At 41.2% G+C, this 21,101-nt stretch overlaps 1 protein-coding gene across 1 annotated transcript in view; it reads left to right on the forward strand.

Moving 5' to 3' along the window:
• csmd2 (CUB and Sushi multiple domains 2) overlaps positions 1 to 21,101 on the forward strand; it is a 206,639-nt gene that overhangs the window by 11,069 nt on the left and 174,469 nt on the right. The window contains exon 2 of the mRNA XM_030789534.1: positions 5,575 to 5,791. Within this exon, the coding sequence (XP_030645394.1) occupies positions 5,575 to 5,791 (217 nt within the window). The remainder of the gene's footprint in view (positions 1 to 5,574; positions 5,792 to 21,101) is intronic.

Here is a 21,101-nt window from a genome sequence, read left to right on the forward strand (position 1 = left end):
AGAACCCATAGGGAACCACCTGTGTGCACCATTCTGTGCTTACCTCAGCTATCCATTTCTCTCTTTTCTCAGACACTCCCCACTGTTACATTAACATATTGTCCATTCTTCTTCCTGGATGTTAGACTCATAAAATACAGAGTTTTGTCACTTTAATCTGATGTATACAAAAAAGGTGGATTTAATCCCATCAAAAAGAGGCACAATCTCCTCTCTCAGACATTGTTGCTTATGAGTCAGACATCTGCTGCTTAAGATATAATGCTAGCACAGTGGTAAGTCACTTATTAAAAACAAACAAACAAACAAGAAAAAAAATTAACCACCAAAACCAAAAACAACAACAACAACAAAAAAAAAACACTTGAAAGAGATTTTTAAAGACCTTAAACAAAGCCTTTACTGTGTCTAACACAGTCTGGCCACACACTGGAACCCTCACCTTTCTCTTTCATTATTTCCCTCATCAATTTGACACTTGTTTGCTTTACCACATCTATAGGAGGCTTACAGACGTGCCGACCTCTCTCAGTGGTCAGCTATTGATTTCATTGTTGTGCGACACACTGAAAACTGTATGTCGCTAACGTGGACGGCTAACGCTGGAGCTGTGTCTGGACCTGCCCTATGCCCTGAGGGCATGCTTTGTCTGCTGTGACGTCAGATAGGGTTATTCCATATCAGATGTTCAGCAAAGAATTGATTTTTTTTTTTTTTTTTTGCCTTGTGGTGAAGCCATAGAATGAAGGAATCATGGCGCTGTATTGATCAGGATATTCTATGGTCATTAGCCAGCATGTGCACAAACACAAACAGCCTTACACTTATTGACTTGCTACAGGAAGAAAAGGCCTCCCATATTTGGCAACTGTATGTATACTAATCAGATTACCAGATAACTGCAGATAAATTGTTATTTATTACATTAGTTAGGGTTTTGTTTTTATTTGTATGGAGCGTGTAAGAAGCCCATCGTGCCATTAAAGCATTCTCACTTTCACGATAGACACCATAAAACATAATAATGCCTTTTGCTTATACAACATTGGATGCACAAGAGAAAAAAAAAAGATAGCACAGTATGTTTGCTTGAAATAGTGGCCTTCATTTAGGCAAGTGGTGCCTCAGACATGAATTCCTCTCAGGATCAAAAAGAATGAAATATTTGTGTTTGCTTTCTCCTTCTGCACAATTTATGCAAACTCATAGTTCCCAACAACCTCCAGCCTGTGGTCTGATATGACCTCCTTTTTTTTTTTTTTTTTCTTACTGCTCTAAAGGTTTGATCTCTTTTAACACACACATGCAGAAATCTTCCACCACAGAGGCTTACATAGCCATTGGAGAGCACTGTGTCCAGAGGTCAAGTGCTCTTTCAGTGCTGGTATACACTCTTAGAACTCCAGACAGGATCTCCCAGAGGATTAAGTAAAGGCATGATGGATTGTTTCTGGAAAGAGCATGGTTTCACTGTGATGAATACTAGTCTGGGCTGCTGACTAGCCTCTCATTTTGTGATGCTACGTCTCACAAAAAGGCAAATTTGTTTGTACATCGGGAATGTTTTATCGTAGGCTCCGCAACTTTGACGTATCTGTGAACGCCATTCTCGGAGTGATAAATGGTCTATTCTGTTACTATTTTGAAAAGGAAAGAGTGTTATGATAAGAGATTATCTGAATAATGGTCCACAGTCATTTCCAAACTTTTCTTTTAACTCAATTTACTATTTTTTTCAGATACTTTCTTTATTCAATTACACAGCTCTTTGTTGTCTGCGATGGACTGGCGACCTGTCCAGGGCGTTTCCCCGCCTTTTGCCCAGTGAATGCTGGGATAGGCTCCAGCACCCCCACAATCCTAATCAGGATAAGCGGTGTAGATAATGAGTGAGAGTGAGTGAGAACTCTTTGCTGTAGGACTTGGTGATATTTGGAATATAGTCGATTGTATCGCGGCTTATTCTACGTGCGATGTAGTAAATCGCTATACCGTGAACATTGGGTACAAATTGTCACGTAATTTTGCGTGAGACTCGCTTTGGTGTTTTGCTTCTCTCGCTCTCTCCTATGGCTCTCTCCTTCTCACAGACACACACACACACACACACACACACACACAAAACCCCAAAACAAAACAAGAAAAAAAACTCATATACATACATCACACACACTAGCCCGCACATCCAGACCACTCTCCTGGGTGAGTGTGTGTGACGTATAGAGGTGAGACGTGTGATTTTGTAACTGCGGGGACAGGGGAAGAGCCTGGAGAGAGTGAAAGAAGTGAAGCACCAAAGTTTATACGTGTTGAGTTCCGAAACGCTAACAGAAGATGGAGACGGGCAAATTGGTTCCGAAAAGAAACGGCACTGGATCCATCGTCTGGCAGTGGTTCGGGGTATCGCAAGGAAGATGTTGAATAATTACTGTTAAATTTAACTTGGTTGTGATTTCCCCCTTTTTGCATGCAAGTTTAAAATTTTTCCAATAGAAACCACTAGTGAATATAAACACGAATATTTTAATGCAGACATATGTTGCAGGGACTGTATGCACCAAAGGGTTGAATCGAGCTTTTATGAAGTGCTTTAGAGGAGATGTCAAAATATCGATTCATATATATATATATATATATATATATATATATAGTGTATCACGATATAGCCCAGCCCTACTTTGTTGTCTAACTCTTTGTTGCCCTTTCAGCAACCCAACTGTGCATGAATGTTGCACTAAAAGGAAAAAAAAACCAAAACAAAACAAAACAAAAAAAACAGTGAGATGTATGCATGTAAGCTGAGTGACAAGACTTTCCATATTTGTCAATCTGTCGTCGCTAAACTTTAAACATACATAATTATAATAGATCAAAACAGTTTAATGCCACACTGTGTTTGCACTAGGAAAATGCTCCAACAATATTTGTATACATCCGTCATGCTGTCAAAGCTTGATTTGCCATTTAGAGTAATCTTTGTCTAAACCCCGTTCCAGTGTTCGGGGGGAGGGGAACATGTGTGCTGTACTTGGGTAGGCCTCTGTTTTTGTTCACTTGTTTGTTTGGTTTGTCGTCATAGAATATTGGTCGTGTGGATAGCAGATGTCTTCCAATTATGTATTCCTAATTACATTTTAATCACCCTTCATTTAAATTCAGGTCCACAGAAGAACTAAACAAAAGGAATAATCATACTTTGAAAAGGATTTGCTTTTCTGGATCACACTCTCTCTCCTATTTTTCTCCCTCTTTTCTTTCCTCTACACTGTGTCATGCATAAAAGCCTGGTTTGGACAAAAAGGTGTTTGTTTAAGACTGAACAGAACAAGGCATTGGCAGTGTGGATGGGGCTTTATTGACACCCACTGATTTTAGAAAGTCAATCTTTGTCTTGCAGTTCATTAGTAATACTTAAAGAACATGCAACATATCCACTGATACCAATGTAATTGTCAGTTTTACCAAGAGGCCTTTTCAGTAACGCGTGGTGTTCTTTACAGTTATCCAGAATTTTCTTTCATGTCCAGACTAGTTGTGAATTAGCTTTCTCTGGTCTTTTTTTCCATAATAAATTTGTTTTTAAATTTACGCTCATCACCTATAATGACTGATGCATTACAGTGTGGTTTATTGGATTGTCCATGCCTTGGGATAGACTACTCTCCCTGCAAATTAACTTTGACATTAACCTTGGCATGTATTGGCGCTGGTGGGTCCCAAAGAGATCGGTATCACCGGTGAGATGTCAGACAAAGAGATGAATGATGGATTAGATATCATCACTACCTCTCTGTCCTGAAGCCCCACCCTCGAAGCTGAGCCCTCAAATATACCTTTATAGATGAAATTATGCAAATAATGTAGTGCTGTCTCATGTCCTCATTGATCAGCCAATGCAATTACCTGAGTTGAAAGTCAACTCAGCGGGTGTTGGATTTCATTGTCATACTTTTACGTGTTTATTTACAGGAAAGGGTAGTTCTGAAGGTAGCTCTTAAATAAACAAAACCGTGACGTCTTTGTTGGATTGCATTGCGCTATCTCTGCGTATTGCTTACGGGCCAATATCTTTACTGAATGTTGATTAAAACTCCTTTTGAGTAGATGAACTACAGGGAGTAGTTTTATCATTCTGTCAAACCCTCTGCTCCCCAGGGGCAAAAAAGACCTTGCAAAGGAAGAAGCCTGTGGAAGATGTGACTAATTCACTCCACAAAATTTAAAAAAGAAAAACAACCTATTTCGTAGGCTTGTTTATTCAACCACATTCTTTTCCCTTGCTATATGGGCTTCATGGTGGCTCAGTGGTTAGCGCTGTTGCCTCACAGCAAGAAGACCCTCGGTTCGAATTCCGGCTGTCCCAGGAGTTTGCATGGATTTCTCCCACCACAAGGACATGAAAGACATGCATGCTAGGATTAGTACTCCTGTCAATGACCTCCTAGCTCATGGTATGTGTGTCTGTGTCTGTGTGTGTGTGTGTGTGCACTCATTGGAGTTGCTCCTAGCTCATAGTGTGTGTGTGTGTGTGTGTGTGTGCATGCTCACTGGTGTTAGGATGCGTTAAATGCAGTTGCTCCATTTCACTCCTCAGTGTGTGTGTATGACAAACAAAGCACTGCTACTTCTACCCACACCACAAAGCAGCAAGTTACATGACCAGTCAGAATGTTCACCAATCTACAAGTCATCAGTAAAGAAAAGGTTCACATTTATTCTAAAAATAAGTGAGATACCCTGGGCAATTGTCAGAAATGTTACAGGGAATGAATTTAATGGAGTTTGAAAATGAGAAATCTTCTGACAGAATACACACACTCATTAAAAACAATACAATAAAAGCAACTCCTTCCCAAAGATAAATTAATAAATAAAGTAATAAAAATAAATAAATAAACTACAGAGAGGGGAGAATATCACGGCACATCATAGATTTATTAAGGTGAAAATGGACAATTAATTAAAAGTGTGGTAACAGATCTGCCCAGGACAAGTAATTTAGGACAGGCTTTTCTCTGATGGATGGAGCACCACACAGTTATTAAAATTTCAGATTGAGTACAATATTTTACGAGTGGCCGTTGACAAGTATGCAAAAGAGAGGCGCAATTAATGCTGCAGAGTGGAGCTGGAGCTGTAGGCGATGGGGAGTTATTAAAATCACTGACATTAATAACCAAGGGTGGCATCATTCCCCCCTCTGTTTTCTCTCTCCTGTGTGGGAACAGCTTATTGGTCATTGATGGAGAATTAGCAGTAGCAAGGACAACAGACAGTATGAATATTTTCTTCCCTTGTACTAATTTCCCATTACAGGACACACAGTAATGGTGTCCTCAGAAACAGGTGACGGGATTTAATTCTAATGCCCTGAAACAAAGTCAGCGCACACAGCAGTATGTAAATAAAATGGTCTTTGATTCTCAAATAACTATTATGCTATTCCCCTTGTTCACATTGTTCTGCTATGTTTAACAAAATGTTGACCATCTATGTCATTTTAATGCCTCATTGCTACACTGCTTCTTTTTCATGAACTTGTTTAGTTATTCTTCTTTTTCCTTGTCTGTACAGCTCAGAACTGCAGTTACACACTACACAGTCCAAACGGGACAATAGAAAGCCCTGGATACCCGTACGGATATCCCAACTATGCCAACTGCACGTGGGTGATTGTGGCACAGGAACATAACCGGATACAGTTGGTATTCCAAGGGTTTGCCTTAGAAGAGGACTTCGACATCCTTTCTGTCTATGATGGGCAACCCAGTCCTGGAAATCTACGAACACGGTAAATTGTTATCTCTTGACTCTTCATTTAGGACTGCTTCTAATTACGTTGGATCTAAATTTCTTAAGGTACGCTTTTCAGAAATGATGTCAGAGAAGGATCTCATCTCTCCAGTAATTTAATAATCTTATGTGATTCTGGGGTTTCTTCTGTGCTGAAATCAGCTATAGGAGTGACAGTGTTTCACTACTCCTCCAAAAATGTTTTCTCACATTTGCCATGCTGTCAACTGGCCATGTGCCCCTTCCCTCTCCCTGCCTGGGGCCAGTGGAAGACAGTCAAATATATATGAGGTTGTAATAAAATCTGAGAGAACGGAGCTTTCCCCCAGGCTTAATAAGTCACTGATGCGACTACACAACTCGTAGCGTGAAAAATGCAGTAGTTGATTTCATACGTGTTGGAGGAAATTCGGGTGCCTTGTTCACCTAGATTGATGTGACTGTCGTTCAGTGAGGAGGCTTACAAGATCATGGGTAATTGGACTTTCCATGTTGGGGTTGAAACGTGGAGGGAAAAAAAAAATGATGAAGTTATTCACTTCTTTACTTTCTGTTTTCAAAATAATAGAACCTTGCTTCACCAGTTTTGCCTCCTTGCATGCCACAGACCAATAGAGAAATTATCGTTGGGAAGGCTGTTACTTCTCATTGTTGGCACTAAAGCCAAAAAGCAGGAAATTGTAGAAGTTGCCACAAACGCAATCTTTTACTAATAATTGTGAAATCATTTTGAGAACTCTCAGTGGTACTAAGTGCAAACTTATCATTCTGTTCTGTCTCTGCCTTATTACATGCACCAAGCACTTGCATCATCTCAGTGCATATATGTGGCAGAATTTTGTCCAAGTTAAATTTCACAGATAATAAGCCTTTTTTTTTTCTTTTTTTTTGGAAAAACAAGAAAGGAGAGGACTAATTTTAGGTACTGCTGCAATGATCACAATTTCCTGTGCAGGGGCTCCCGAAGCCATAACCAATTTGCTTTTCCAGGAGGCCCTTTCAAAATGCACCCTTGTTTGTTCTACTTTGTGCTCTAGAATGTAGACATGTGCTGGTCTTCTTCTCTGTAAATGTGGTTCTCTGCTTATACCGTAGCCACAGAAAATACCTGTCTCTGACCGGCTGGTAGGTCTGTGTTTATAACATATACATCAGGACCCCTCAGACATAGATCTGGTCAGAATCACTTTTCTAAATCAATGTGTGAATGAATAGGAATGTAACCATAATAGCAGTGGCAAATAACGGTACAAGTGGTTTGCTGTAGGTTTACACTACAGTAGGTTTTATCACCTTAATGAAATTAACAAAATGAGTGAGGATTTCCACATCGTTTCTGTTTCAGGATCAAGTTTTGAATGAAGTAACCCTTTGAGGGTACCTTACTAAAAAGGTGTTGGCCATGCTCAACATATCGAAAGAAATGTTGAAACTAGCTTGAATGCTGTCCAGAACGAAAAAATTCTAATCAAAGTCTATTCAGAAATATTTTAGTGATAAGAGATGTGTCAGATAAGCAGTCTCATGTTTACAGATGTGGTAGACTTCTGAACTAAGAGCACCATGTGTGAAGGCTAGACATTTGTTCCCAAGAGAACATAGAGCTTATATTCTGTTTTTATTTTGTGTTTTTTATTTTTATATATCAATTATAAGCAATATTGTACAGGCCTATACAAATCCTACATCTTAATCTCTTTTAACTTTGTAAATGGCTGTGATGTAAGTGGGTTAGCACCCTCTGAGACATCCCAGTATAGGAAAATAATGGACCCAGTGGAGGAAACTTTACTATACTTTGCGTTGGGTCTACTACCTGGGTCCATTGGTCTGCATCTTGTCTGTTATTTTCTGATATCAGGATACCTTGTCAGGCATTATCCCTTGCATACTAAAGTCATTTTGTGATGGTTTTTTTTCTTTTTTACTCTCTGTCATAGTGCAAAGAAAGCATAAGCAAAGTGAAAAAAAACAGTAGTAAGCATATTTATGATGACATAGCTTTCTCTCTTTTCTTTGTTTTACTTTTTTTCCTGAATTGTTCGTTAATAAAAAACAAAAACAAAAACAACAACAACAACAAACCCCCCCCCCCAAAAAAAACACAAATGCTAGCTTATTGCTAGCTTTGCAAACTGCCTTTGTAAACTGCCAATTCTTGCTTTTAAATGCTCCACACTGGGGTCTGACTTGTCCTAAGTCTCGCTAAAAGACTAACACCAGTCGTTCAGGTTTAAATACATCTTTTGTGTTGTAATTGACACTGTATAGTGGTACATATATTTTTTCCTTCAGTGAGAATCTGCCACCTCATCAAGAGAGGCTCACCTTCTTCCAGGTAGCAACTGAATGGTGTAAGAAAGAGTTCTGTTTGCTTTTCACTAAGCATGGTGTCGAGCTTATATTCACTGCTTTCAAGGCAAGGCAGAGCAGTACATCTTAGCTGACATTTATTAATCTCAAGGGTGATGGCTCTAGAATTAGATTTTGTTATAAAACCTAATGTCAGCAAACTGCCTCCTCAAGACAGCCCTCCCCCACCCCCCCTTGCCCCATCTGTCATAGTGGGGCAATGCTCCGAGAGCTTAATTGGAAGAACACACCCTAAGTGTTTTATCTGTAAAATGAGAACAAAAATCCATTCATACATTATGATAGCACCTTTTGGATAAAAAAAAAAAAAATCCTTCGGCCTATCCGTGATTGATCTAAATCCACGGTTTATGAAAAAGGAACAGCCATGCAGGACGTAGGTCTTTAATCTCAGTCACTCCGACATGAAAGGGGTTAACCTACTTGGATAAATGTGAAGGAGTTGAAAAGACTAGAAGCGCTGACACAAGGCTGAAATGAGGATTGTACCAGCAGTGTTCCGCTGTGCTTAGCCCTTCAGCTGGGTTCTTCCAAGTCCAAGAGGTAATTCAAGTATATATGTATTAATATTCAATCCAACGTTTGGACAGTATCACCAGGTAGAATTCCTATCCATTTGGTGACACGTGAGCCAGTTCATGGGACAGAGCATGGGAAACAGTAGATGGGTGTCCTGGACATAACTGAGCTAAATCGGAACAAAACAAAGAGACTTAACAAACAAACAAACAACTAAACAAAAAACTGTTATTGAGAAATCATGAACCACTTTTTGTGACCTAGCTTGTACATCATGCCTGGGTAGTGTGTAAATAAACTGTAAATAACCTACTCATTGTAGTATATTTACTGTAAGTATAGTTAAATATCTTAGCTTTTGTGCAAAACACAAAATAACTATGAGCTCTTAGTCAGCTGTCAGTGCACGGCAGTCTAGAATTTTCCGTTTTTTGGGGGTTTTTTGGCTTATGTGGTCATGTGATCTGTCTGTGGCATTGTGATTGGAGGATGAAGAAAAAGTGCCCTCTAGAGTGATAGTGATAAAACATCGCTAGACAACTAAAACACCGCTTGAACAGACATATAGCCAAACAACATTGCCCAATGAGTTTTCCTGTACATCCTCGCCTTCAGCACAGACCTTACACAGAATTGTTACTAATCTTTTGATGGGAATCAAATAATAGTAATCACAGCTGTTTTGCGTGATTTTGGTTTGTTTTCTTCTGGGAGTTCAGATGAGAAAGGTCAAAAAAATTACTCATATGTTGAGTGCTTCCCTTTTACAGTCATCCAGCACTTTTCTTTAATTACTGCAAACAGTGAGTAACACATTCCCAGCTGTTGAAAGCAGCATGCAAGCAACAAGCAATCTTGTCAGCAAGTGTATGGGCAAATAAGAGGGTCTATGTGTTCACATGTTTCCTATCTCTGCAGTGACCAATCAACTTTCCGCAATGGGGAGACTTTTGGTTGGCATGTGACTTCAGAGTACTCTTGGTTTTGTGGATGACAAGACAGCAAATGCTGTTTAAGGGGGACAGATTTTTGAGCCAGGAAAGTAGAGTTCAGATCCATTGAGAACTTAGTGGAGCATGACAATGAATGTATTTGCTCTTGTGCCAGCTCTAGCAAGTCATTGGGCAAAGGATAAAGGAAGGTAGCAACAGAGGACGAGTTGTTACTTTGCTCTGTAACTTGTTAGTTTTGCCAACTAGAACAGTCAACTGTTGTAGCATGGGTTGTTTTCATTTAGTTTAATTTAGTTGACTGTATGTGGCTACTAATACCATGCTATAAGATGTATCTGTTGTAATTATATGGCCTCAAAACTGATGAACATTTGCCTTTTTAAATGAACTCTCTTCCAAATGATCTCACATATGAATGCCTTGCACTGCATTCTCTGGATCAAAGCTGGCCGATTGTGTTAGGGTTTAACGTCTTTGGAAAGTCTCTGTCTTTGATGACATTCTTCTCCTGAAGTGCCTTTCAAGTATAGCCATCTCCACTACTACTCTCTCTCTCTCTCTCTCTCTCTCTCTCTCTCTCTCTCTCTGTTTTAACACATCCATGCAAAGGAGAAGTGTGGGGGATGTTGTGGGAATTGTGACCACTCTGTTTAATTGCTCTTGTTTATTTGTTTTTACCTTGGACTAAGCTTGCTGTAGATATATGGCTTTTCCTCAGCCAGCTTTTATTGGGCCTCACAATGAAGCATGCCTCAGGCTAGGACCATCCAATCCCATTAAATCTGTCACTGTCCCGTCATTTGCTTCTCTGTCGCCTTTCTGAGTCTACTCCAAGCCCAGCTCTGTCAGCAGTCCACGCACAGAATCTGATACACAGCTGGAAGGTTAATGTTTCAGTTCTCTTTGATCTGGTCCAGTTGACATTGCCAACGTCCTCCCATGCCCTGGAGACATGGTGGGACTTTGTTTGAGGTGTTGGATAGATAGGACCTGGATTTCACTTGAGGACTTTGATAAGGTCATATTTTTTTTTTCACACGTGCTTTCTATTTATGAGCAAAAGCATGTTTGAACATCTGTAAGCTATGATTCCTTCTGTTTTTGCCTCAGAACGTTTGTCTTTTTGGCCTCTTGTCTGTATCTGTCACTCAGTGGTCACTTAAAGGAGAATTTCATTTTGTAATCTGTCCAAATTAGCCCGAAAGACCCCTTCTTTTGAAACTATTCCAGTTTTCATCAAAATATCACTAAACGAATCATTAATATCATTAAAGAGAATATGGCAGCGCGGGAACATGTACTCAGGTCTGTACATCCTGATAAGGTGCTTTAATTCAGATGGAGTTAGATGTCTTGGAGCTTGGGATTGTACTGACCAGTAGTGTCAGGTTGATTTTGATAGATGTGTGTGTTGTGAGTACTGTAGTTCATGGGCTAATGTCTTCTTCTGATTTAAATGATGCTTAGAGAGGCATTCAGGCAGGCTATAAGGAAACTAGTGCATAGGAATGAGATGATCAGAGATGATGGTGATGATTACCAGCTCTTCTATATTTGCGTGAAAGCGTGTGTGTGTGTGTGTGTGTGTGTGTGTGTGTGTGTGTGTGTGTATGTGAGTGTGTGTGTGTCAGGGAGGATAAATCTGGGTGTGAAGTGTTAGCCATTAGTGTCGAGCTTCATGAATCACTTGAAGCCCTTAGTAATTAAGTTAATTGCCAAGTTGCATGCTGCTTAGTGTGTGTGTGTGTGTGTGTGTGTGTGTGTGTGTGTACGAGCACACGTGTGCAGGCATGCATGCCTATGTGCTTGCTCTGTGTTTGCTCGCGTGGGTATACGTGTAAATGTCTTTCTTTCTGTGTGGGAGTGGTCATTTGTACGTGGTGGCCTGTGTGTTTATGCGTATGTGAGAAACAGAAGAAAACTGCACTCCCATTGGCTGGAAGGCTAAAGGAGCATGTGAGAATCTGTTCCTCCATACATCATCTCACCATCTTGCCCTTTCTCTACTCCTTTCTCCCGTTCCCCCACTCCATGATTTATTCCAGCTCTGCCCCAGGTGCATGATGGAGATCTCACCACTTATCGGTGCCAGTAATATCGACAAAGGTGTAAAAATGGAAGAGGAATGATTGTTTGCTTTTTTGTCATGCCCCTGTTGCCAGAGTTGGTTGCTGGAGAGGCTTATGGAGGTTGGGTCCTTAGGTTAAAAGCTAATAAACTGAGAAGAGATACGTATCAGAAAGATGACTTCTCATTGAAACATAGACAGATGATTAAGGTTACCCTCACAGAAGAGTCTAGAGTTTCAGTCGTAAGCTCCAGTTCAGTCAAACTATCAAAGCAGTCTCTCTTCCTCCCTGTGTTACTGGGCGCAGGGTGGCTATGGTCTATCTTAGAGGTTGTGAAAGGTTCTGAAGTAGCGTATTCATGGATATAATAGTCTTTGATGAGATGCGGGTCAGTAAGGTTAGCCGTGTTCAGCAGAAAACATGCAGGGTAAGGTTTGAGGACAAAAGGCATCCGATGTTATCTAAAGAATAGCAGCGAAAACCTCCAATCAATCAAGCATCTGACATGCTAAGTATAAACATGACCTCTTCACTGCTCATCAAAGATGAGAAATAGGAAAACGGGGCTCAAGTATGCATTTTAATCAGCAATCAGTGATAATGTCAGGCCTGGGAAGCGGCCATATGCTCGCCTGCTTGACATTTATTCATGGCTTATGATGAGTCGTGACATATTGTTTCATCCCCATAGCCATCACTTGATTCATTTCTAATTTATTTATTTACTCCCCCCCCCCCCCCCCCCCCCCCCATTCATCTCTCCAGTTGTTAATGAATTACAAGCCCTACCCTCTCAACTGCATGGAAGAGTCACTTTACAGAGAAAGAGGCAAAAGACAAAAACTGATAATGGATATAATTGATTTGATTTGGCAGTAATGAGGCACCTGTAAGATATGACTAGTTGCGTTTGAGGGGTTGGAGGAACGGGCCGTATGTAATGTGTGCCAGTCATGAGAGGAGGGGGCTGTTTCACATGCGCCACGGTTTCTCGTAAGTATTAATGTTCAAGACTTATTGGCCCCTCTGGATGCCTGTGTCCTCTAATGGGCTTCACTTCACTGCAGGAACTCTTTGGTATGGAACTTTCTGATGAGATCAGCAGCTATACTGACAGGCCTATTCACGGTTTTCCATGTGAAACTAAGTGTGTGTGTGTGTGTGTGTGTGTGTGTGTGTGTGTGTGTGTGTGTGTGTGTGTGTGCGTCTACATGCATATGTGTATGCGCGTTGTGTGTGTGTGTGTGTGTGTGTGTGAGAGAGAGAGAGAGAGAGAGAGAGAGAGAGAGAGATTTTCTATTCATTTCCTTTTTCTCTGCATTTCCCTTTCACTTCTTATACATGGTATTGCCCATCATGTTACCTAGCCTTTCATGGGACACTGTATCCTCTTTGAATCTCAGCTTTGAACTCTCGTGTTTTTCATGTTTCTCTCTCTCTGTGTATCAGCTGCTTAGAAAATATGAGTGCAGCACATACTGTGTCTTTACAAGCAAACTGGAAAGTGCTTGTTGCAGTTACGCAGTATAGTTTTTGTAGTACTTCAGGGAAGCACAGTAATTCATGTCCTATGATATTATTACACTAAAATAAAGTCTCAGCTATTAATAATGAAAAAGTGGACTTGTGGCTCAGTGGGGAATATGACACAGAGTCACATATACCTCCATAAGTCAAACTCAAACTCAACTCAGGGAGAGAAGATGAGAGAGAGAAGGCAAGGGAGAGAGAGAGAGAGAGAGAGAGAGAGAGAGAGAGAGACTCACACAAAATTAGAAAAGTTTGCTTGAAGGCATAGATTAGATCTATGGGTTAAAATGGCTTAAAATGGCTTAATTAAGCTGTAGACAGGCAGCAGAGCTTGAAGAAAAAGAAAGAGGAGAAGATACCATACTAAAGCACTGAGTGATGAGAGAAAACCAATTTAGTCTGCTTCCATGATATATCTACCACACTAATGTTGTTGGAGGGGGGGAAAAAATTAGATACAGCCATACCATTTAGGAAGGTATTGATGCTCACTGACACTTTTCAAAGTCCCATTTGCTTTAAATGTCTATTCACCCTGCTAATCTTGCGTAATGTTTTGTTTGTGTTGCACGGAGCAGAGTGTCAATAAGCCAATATAGAGAAGGTAGAGAAGTGTTTGAACAGTAGAGCTAATGCTTGCCTTTATGACATGCCCTACGAGTACGAGCAGGAAGCCGGTTCAATTGACTTCTCTAATTAAAGTACTTGTCATATTGTGGTGGCACGCTAGGGTTTGTGGTGAAGGGGTCACTTGCGTTCTAATGGAGTCGTAAACAAGTGCCCTATTGCTCTCTTAGGTCTGTCTAACACCTTTCCTTCCACGTCCCCACTGCAAGGCAGTGTGCGGTTTACGTTGTTAGGTTGTTAGGTTCTTTCTTTGTTACTTTGTTACACACTTTTCCTGTCATCTCAGGACAGCGCATCATCACGTGTTACTGTTAAAAAGCCTCATTGGACCCTGAGTACACAAGAAACAGAGAAAGAGAGAGAGAGAGAGAGAGAGAGAGATTTTTTTTTTTTCTTCCCCCTACCGGTCAGCATGTCCCCGCTGCCCTTTGCATCTAATCAAATCTGCAGCTAAACCTTGTTTTGGAGTTTATTAGAACTCAGGGACAGTGCTGAGGGAGAGAGGGGTGAAAGCAAAAGAAAATAAATTGATATACAAATAATGAAATTGGTGCCGTGGACACACAAGCTGAATGTCTTTTGAAGGAGCTTACGATGAAAAACCCCTGCAGTCCTTTCGCAAACTTGGTGTTTTGCAATGAAGACTACATATGAATAATTAATATGTGGGTCTGCAGGGCCTAGAGTATAAGAGTGTGTGTGTGTGTGTGTGTGTGTGTGTGTGAGTGAGAGAGAGAGAGAGAGAGAGAGAGAGAGAGAGAGAGAGAGAGAATTGGTGCAGAACAATTAAAAGAGGTGAGTACGGACAAGTGAATGAAACACAGAATAATATGAGGACAAAGAAGGGATGGGAAGAAAAACAATGAAGAAATAGAAGAAGAGAAGTTTTCATATTGAATTAAAAATCAATGGTAGCTCACTCTGGTCTAATGCAGATTTATTTGTACACACTTCCTTTATCAGGCCAGAGTAGCTGGTGGGTTCAGGCATGCCTTTGAGTTGTAATTGGGTTTGGACATTCAGCAAATTTAAATCAAAGTAGGCTAGAAAATCATTTCCCCTCTAATCTTAGCCACTCCATCATTTTATGAGCAACCATCATATAGTATAGATTGAACTTAGCCCAGTCACTTTACCAGGGGCAAGAATGTGATGACATTGAAATAGTTTTATTCATCCCTAATTGTTTTTGCCTATTTTCCCCCCAAGTCTCTCTGGTTGCTTGCCGATCATTGTAAAGTGATTTGTGCAACACTGAAAACTCTGACCAAGCCGTGTCTCATTTGTCAGAGTTAATTTTTTTGTTAGGGAAGAGAATTGGCTAATCTCTGTGCAAACAGCCATGCTCTCTCTTTTGCTTCACTGCTCTCTGCCTCCCTCTCTCTCTCTCTCTCTCTCACTCTTTCTTTCTTTTGTCTCTTATTCTCAGTCTCTCTTCAAAACAGTGTGTCTGGCAGATCATTGAAGATCATTGAAGTCCGGTGGTATATAAATTGAGAAAATTTGTTTCTGTGAAGGACAAATTTACTTGAATGTTGATGACAAACTGTGTTAGACGCGCTTTCTGTGGAGCTGAGAAAGATTAGTTAATGTTAAACAGTCGGACAGTCAGGTTTACAACCCTAGGACTGTTAAATAATTGTGTGTGGTATGCTGGTGTGATAATAGGTGCCATTTACCTGATTTGCTTCCTAGCATCACTCAAAGGCAGGGAAATTAAACAAGCATTTTTTATACTTAAGCCCTGTGTGTTGGAGCCCTTCCCAGACTGTTACACTGATTGAGGGTGACAATATACTATGCTATCCTACTGACCGCAATGCTTCTTTCTGACTTTGTGAATGTGAATCTGGCTCTGTCTTTTGAGCGTTTACACGGTACATGTGAGTTTGTGCGTCTGCGTGAAAGGCACAGTTGTGGGCATACACTAAAAAGTGGTGTGTGTGTGTGTTTTAATCAAATGGGTTGACCAGGTGTGTGTGTGTGTGTGTGTGTGTGTGTTTGTTTGTGTCTGCGTGCGTGCGTACGTGCAGAAGAACTCTTGGCTCTGACTTGTAGAAGCATACAGAACCAGGCTTGCATGCTGTGACAGGCCAAGCACAGACGGTCATTAGTGCCAGCGCGAAAAACTCCAGTGCCATTTAAGACCATTTATCCCTCCAGTGATGAGTTTTGCCACCACACTCGGCAAATGACAACTAATCATTCCTGCCTTTTTTTCATCGCTTTTATGGCCCCAAAAATCCCTGGGCCTGATGAGCTGAGTGTTATATCACTGCTTCCCTGTGCTAAATTATTCAGACTTGTGCTGCTATTCTTCTTCTTTTTCTTCTCTCTCTCTCTCTCTCTCTCTCTCTCTCTCTCTCTCTCTCTCTGTCTCTCTCTCTCTCTCTTGCTCCCTCTGTCTCTATCATTTTGCCTTTTGTCTTTGCCTTGATATAGAGATGCTGGCATGCTAATGAATTCTCAACAGATGCTGTGCTAGGCTCATTATCTAGCATTGGTTTTTATATTTGTACTCTGACTCCCATTGTATCAAATCTTATCTCCTGTGTATTAATAATACTCTGCATGTGTTTGTTTAGACTATTTCAACACTGTATATGAAGAAAGAGTAGAGTTGGCAGCCATTTTAAAGTCAGTGCCCGGTTTTCCAACCACTTGTGAAGCCGATAGGAGGGAAGTCACATGCCAAAGCGTGCCGCCAGCCAAATGACTCAACGCGTTAAGAGAAAGATTCTTAAAATGGATATCCCTGCTTAATTATTCGTGAGAAGGGACCATTGCTTTTGAATGAAATTATATATGGGTAAAAAAAAAAACAAAAAAAAACAAGGCGGCACTAATTTTCTCACCCTATGTGAACTTGCTCTTTATGCATTGAGATGAGTCTGTTACCTCTCTTTTACTTCATTAAGTTTTGGGCTGGTGTTTTGAGCTGCTGGCAGGTGCTTCAACAGGGGGAGATGAGTTTGGAGGAAAAGGTTAGTGTACCATGCCCATGCCCGTGCCCCGGTAGTTTTTGGAGTGTCGCCCTCTGAGTCCAGTTTGTATTGGCACGACTTGATCCAGTTCAAACAGACTAATGAGGTATCACTGTGGTGATCAGATCTAAAGAGCTCTTCAGTGGACAGAGTCACAAGTAAATAACACAACACCGCAGGCCTCAAGCTCTGGCTGTTTACTGGAAGTACAGGGTTTTCCATCCCTGTAGAGCAGGGGTAGACTTTCCTAACTCTGAAGTGCTGCTGGCTTCTGCTCCAACTCTATACTAACACAACAGCCTCAACTAATCAAGGTCCTGACGAGCTTCTTATTAGGATTAGGACTGGAACAAAGTCCTATTGGATTCAAAGGCCCCAGGAGAGGCTTTGCTTCAGCACGTACAGGAACAGGAATTAGTCATTTTTTTTCTCTACTCTTTGGAATTTCTTTGATTCTTTATTTTTTTTTTTCCTTTGATTTAGCCTCCAGTTAAAGCTTAAAGTTCAGAACTGCAAATTAGCAAACCTGTCTGTTCTTATTTCTCACAGATGTTCCAGGCAGATGGCATGGGATGATTCTCTGCCTTTTAGTTGACGTTTATATTAGCAACCACTCAACATGTACTTTAAAGATGGGTCCATTATGGTAATGCGAAACCCTGAGCATTAGCTCTTACGGAATATCACAGGGAATTATTTGGCTTTCACTGGGAAACCATCAGCAGAGATATATCTAGTGCCAAGTCGAGATGTTAAGAGCGAGGTTTGTTTGTGGAGTTGGTCCAAAGGCTGAATATATGGAGTGGGAAGGGGTGATTGGGCAGTTCTCTTGCTGGGCGTTACCTTTGACCATTCAGCGATATCTAAAGCTCCAGTTTGAGTCCTTGAAGACAAGAGAGTTACAGCCGCAATTGTGTCCAACACAGCAGTCTGCCTTGACAGACCCATCATTTCAGTCCAGCCAACCGGTTATCCACAGCCAAGGGTGGGGGCAACTGCTGACACACAGGTGGGGTCCTTGGTTGGGGTGGGGGTGTGTAAGCAGGGAACCTCGGTGGTTCAGTCTCATCTAATTGCAAAAGGAGATATAAGAAGGCATGTTAGGAAATTGAGAAATCCAATAAGATTGGACTTTGATGATTCACACATACACAAGTGGACTTTGCACACTCCACTCCACCCTACCCCACAGTACACTGCCAGTCATCTGTGTACTGCAAAGTTTGATACCATCACTGCAGATGAACTATGTCACATGAAGTTGCTTTTTTTCACTGATTTTAGGATTGTAGTCTATTTGAAACATGCACCTAGTCAAGATTTTAAAGTTGTGTTGTTGGCTGGCTCTCAGTGTAAGTCAGACCCACTTGATAGCCGACGTACGTGCCTTAAATGGTACTTGAAATCAGCATTCGTATCATGCTTGTACAAATTAATTTGAGATGTGTTCATATGATGGTATTGCATGACCCAACCAATTTTACTATCCCATAACCTCGTTGGCTGGTGATTATTCATCCAATGCAACAATGACCAGTAGTTCTAGTGAGAGTGAAGAACTCTTGTGATGCATACATTTGGTTAAATTAAATATAACTAAATTAGATGAAAAAATATCCAACTTCTCTGTCTTGCATTAGGTTTCTTTTTTTTTCCCTCACTTTTTGATACTTTTTGATGTCAGTGGACCTGATATGACTGACTTTCCAACAATTTCCTAACGATATAAAGCGACAGCAAATGACTCTATGTTTTTATGGTTCAATACACATTGTGCTGACAGAACATTAAGAATGTAACCAAATATCTGTCAAGAGATTAGGTCACAATGGCTTATCTTCTCTGTTTCTTCATGCCAAGTGTCTCTCTCAATCATTTATCCTCTATTGCCTTTCCTCCCCTCTACCATCAAAATCCTGGTGACTGGTGCTCTCTCTCTCTCTCTCTCTCTCTCTCTCTCTCTCTTTCTCTCCCTCTCTCTCCCAGGTGCACTCCTTCCTTTTGGAATACAGCTGCCTCAGCAATATAAACCGATATCCACAGAATGAGATTAGAGAAAGGACAGCGTGATTTAGTTTCGTGTTGTTTACACGAAAAAGTAACCAGGTGGCTCTTATTTATTTGAGACAATTTGTCTCCTCAGCAAGGAAGACTTTCAGCACAAGTTAGAGCTGCCTAGCAATAAGGAGAGAGAGAGAGAGAGAGAGAGAGAGAGAGAGAGAAGGGGGGGGGGGGGATGAACAAAAAAAGAACTGGAGGTATGCACATGAGCCAGAGGAGAAGCAACGCAATCGATAGCAATGCCACCGGTGGCAAACAGCTTCTAGAAAATGCTCACACAATACAATGTGGAGATTTATTTACACGTTCCTCCTGCAATCGCAGTGTGCACATTATGTAGTAGTACTATGGCAGCCATTAAGGGCTGTGTTGTGTGCATTCATGCTACATTGAAGGGTTACTGGCATGAGGCCACCCTTGACATGTAGATGGAACTAACCATGCATATGTAACATTTTTTTTTAACTCTTGGGGTCCTGTGGAGTCTAAAAGCGGCTGGCATGAACCTAGTGTTTGTCCCTGGTGTGTGGTGACAGTGGTCAGAGGCTGCGGCTCATTATTCACGAGCTGACACTCCATTTAATCACATTTTATTATGGAGCTGTACCAGAGTCCAGTAAATCAGTGGTGTCTCGGAGGGAGGGGGGGGGGGGGGGGGGGGGGGGGGGGGGGCAGGGAGGAAGAGGAAGGGTGGGGGCTGTTTACTGATGGCTTTAATCAGGAGAATTTCTGCACTGACATCCTTACTCCTTCCCTACCCTCCATCTCTCCAGTGCCTATACACACACACACACACACACACACACACACACACACACACACACTGAAATATTTACTCAAACATGCTCATGTAGGCAGATGAAACACACAAATGTGCAAACATAAATTGCACGCACACGCATGCACACACCACGTGCGCACACGCACACACACACACACACACACACACACACACACACACACAGACACATGCGCACGCACACACACATCCGTTCTTCCTTCTTTCTTCTCTGCACCGTTCTCCGCACCTTGTCTCCTCTCTTCCTTTTTTTGGCCCCTTTAATACCGTCCTTCCTGGGTACCACTACCAACCTTTCTTCCTCTGTTCTTTTTTATATTCCTTTCCTCCTTGCCTCTCCATCATCTGTTGTCCCCCTCGCCCTCCCCGAAGGAGTACCCGGGATAATTGGAAGCAGAAGTGGTTCTTTTTCTTAATGGAGAAACTGGGCTGGATGCAGCAGAAATCATCCATGTGGAAAGGGCTCTAATAGACCTCCGCTCTGGCCTCAGCACACCTCAGAGCCCATAGCTCCAGACTGACCATATTTGGAGTGTCTTTGGTTCCTTTCTCTCTGTGTTGCTCCTGCTGAAAGTGTGACTCTTCTAAACAGACAAGCTGTTGAGATGCTGTGTGTTCATGTCCCAAAAACTCCATTTCCCCATCCAGAGATAAAAATAAATGTTCTTTTCCAAAAGTATTCCGGTTTTCATTTTATGCTCTGTTCGTCTCGCGGGGTATCTTGATCTTGTCGGAAAAAAACAAATTTTAAGCACCATGTTAGGTATTGAACAAGCACATTGTTGTAGTATTATTTTTGGTGAGGTTTTTTTTTTTTTTTTTTTTTTCCCCTCAAACATGCGTATACATCAGCAAACCTTCCAGTGGAGCTGAAGATTTCCACCTGTCAAAAAAACCACTACAACGTTACATAAAAGATAAGTAAAAGTCACAAAATAAAGTGACAAAATAAAAAAGTAGTCCAAAGAATTCTACCATCAGACAGCGTTATCTGTGGAGGATGTCATTTTTTCCCTCTTTTTCTTTTTTGATGCTCAGTACGAAACATTTTTGAAGCACTTCAAATTTGAGCTTGCAATGAAATAGCACACGCCATAAACGCTAGTCTTAATTTGGGTCATGATGTGAGAACTGAGCAATTGGAATTCTTTTTTAGCCATTGATGTTAGCTTTTAGCTACATTAAATCATTCAGTCGGCTGTTAAGCTTTTTTGAGCTCGTAATCTGGTTCAGAAAGGAGCAGAATGACCTGAATGCACTCGCTTGTAGTCATGTTCTCTCAGTGTTAATGGAAAATGAAATAGCGACAAGCTCTTGCCTCTTTGCCTTCTAGCGGAACTGAGAACAGAAACTAAATGTGGAGACGGGGCGGGAGTGCTCGGAGCTACGCCCC

The sequence above is a fragment of the Chanos chanos genome, chromosome 12 (genome assembly GCF_902362185.1).
Source record: "Chanos chanos chromosome 12, fChaCha1.1, whole genome shotgun sequence".
Classification (NCBI taxonomy): Eukaryota; Metazoa; Chordata; class Actinopteri; order Gonorynchiformes; family Chanidae; genus Chanos; species Chanos chanos.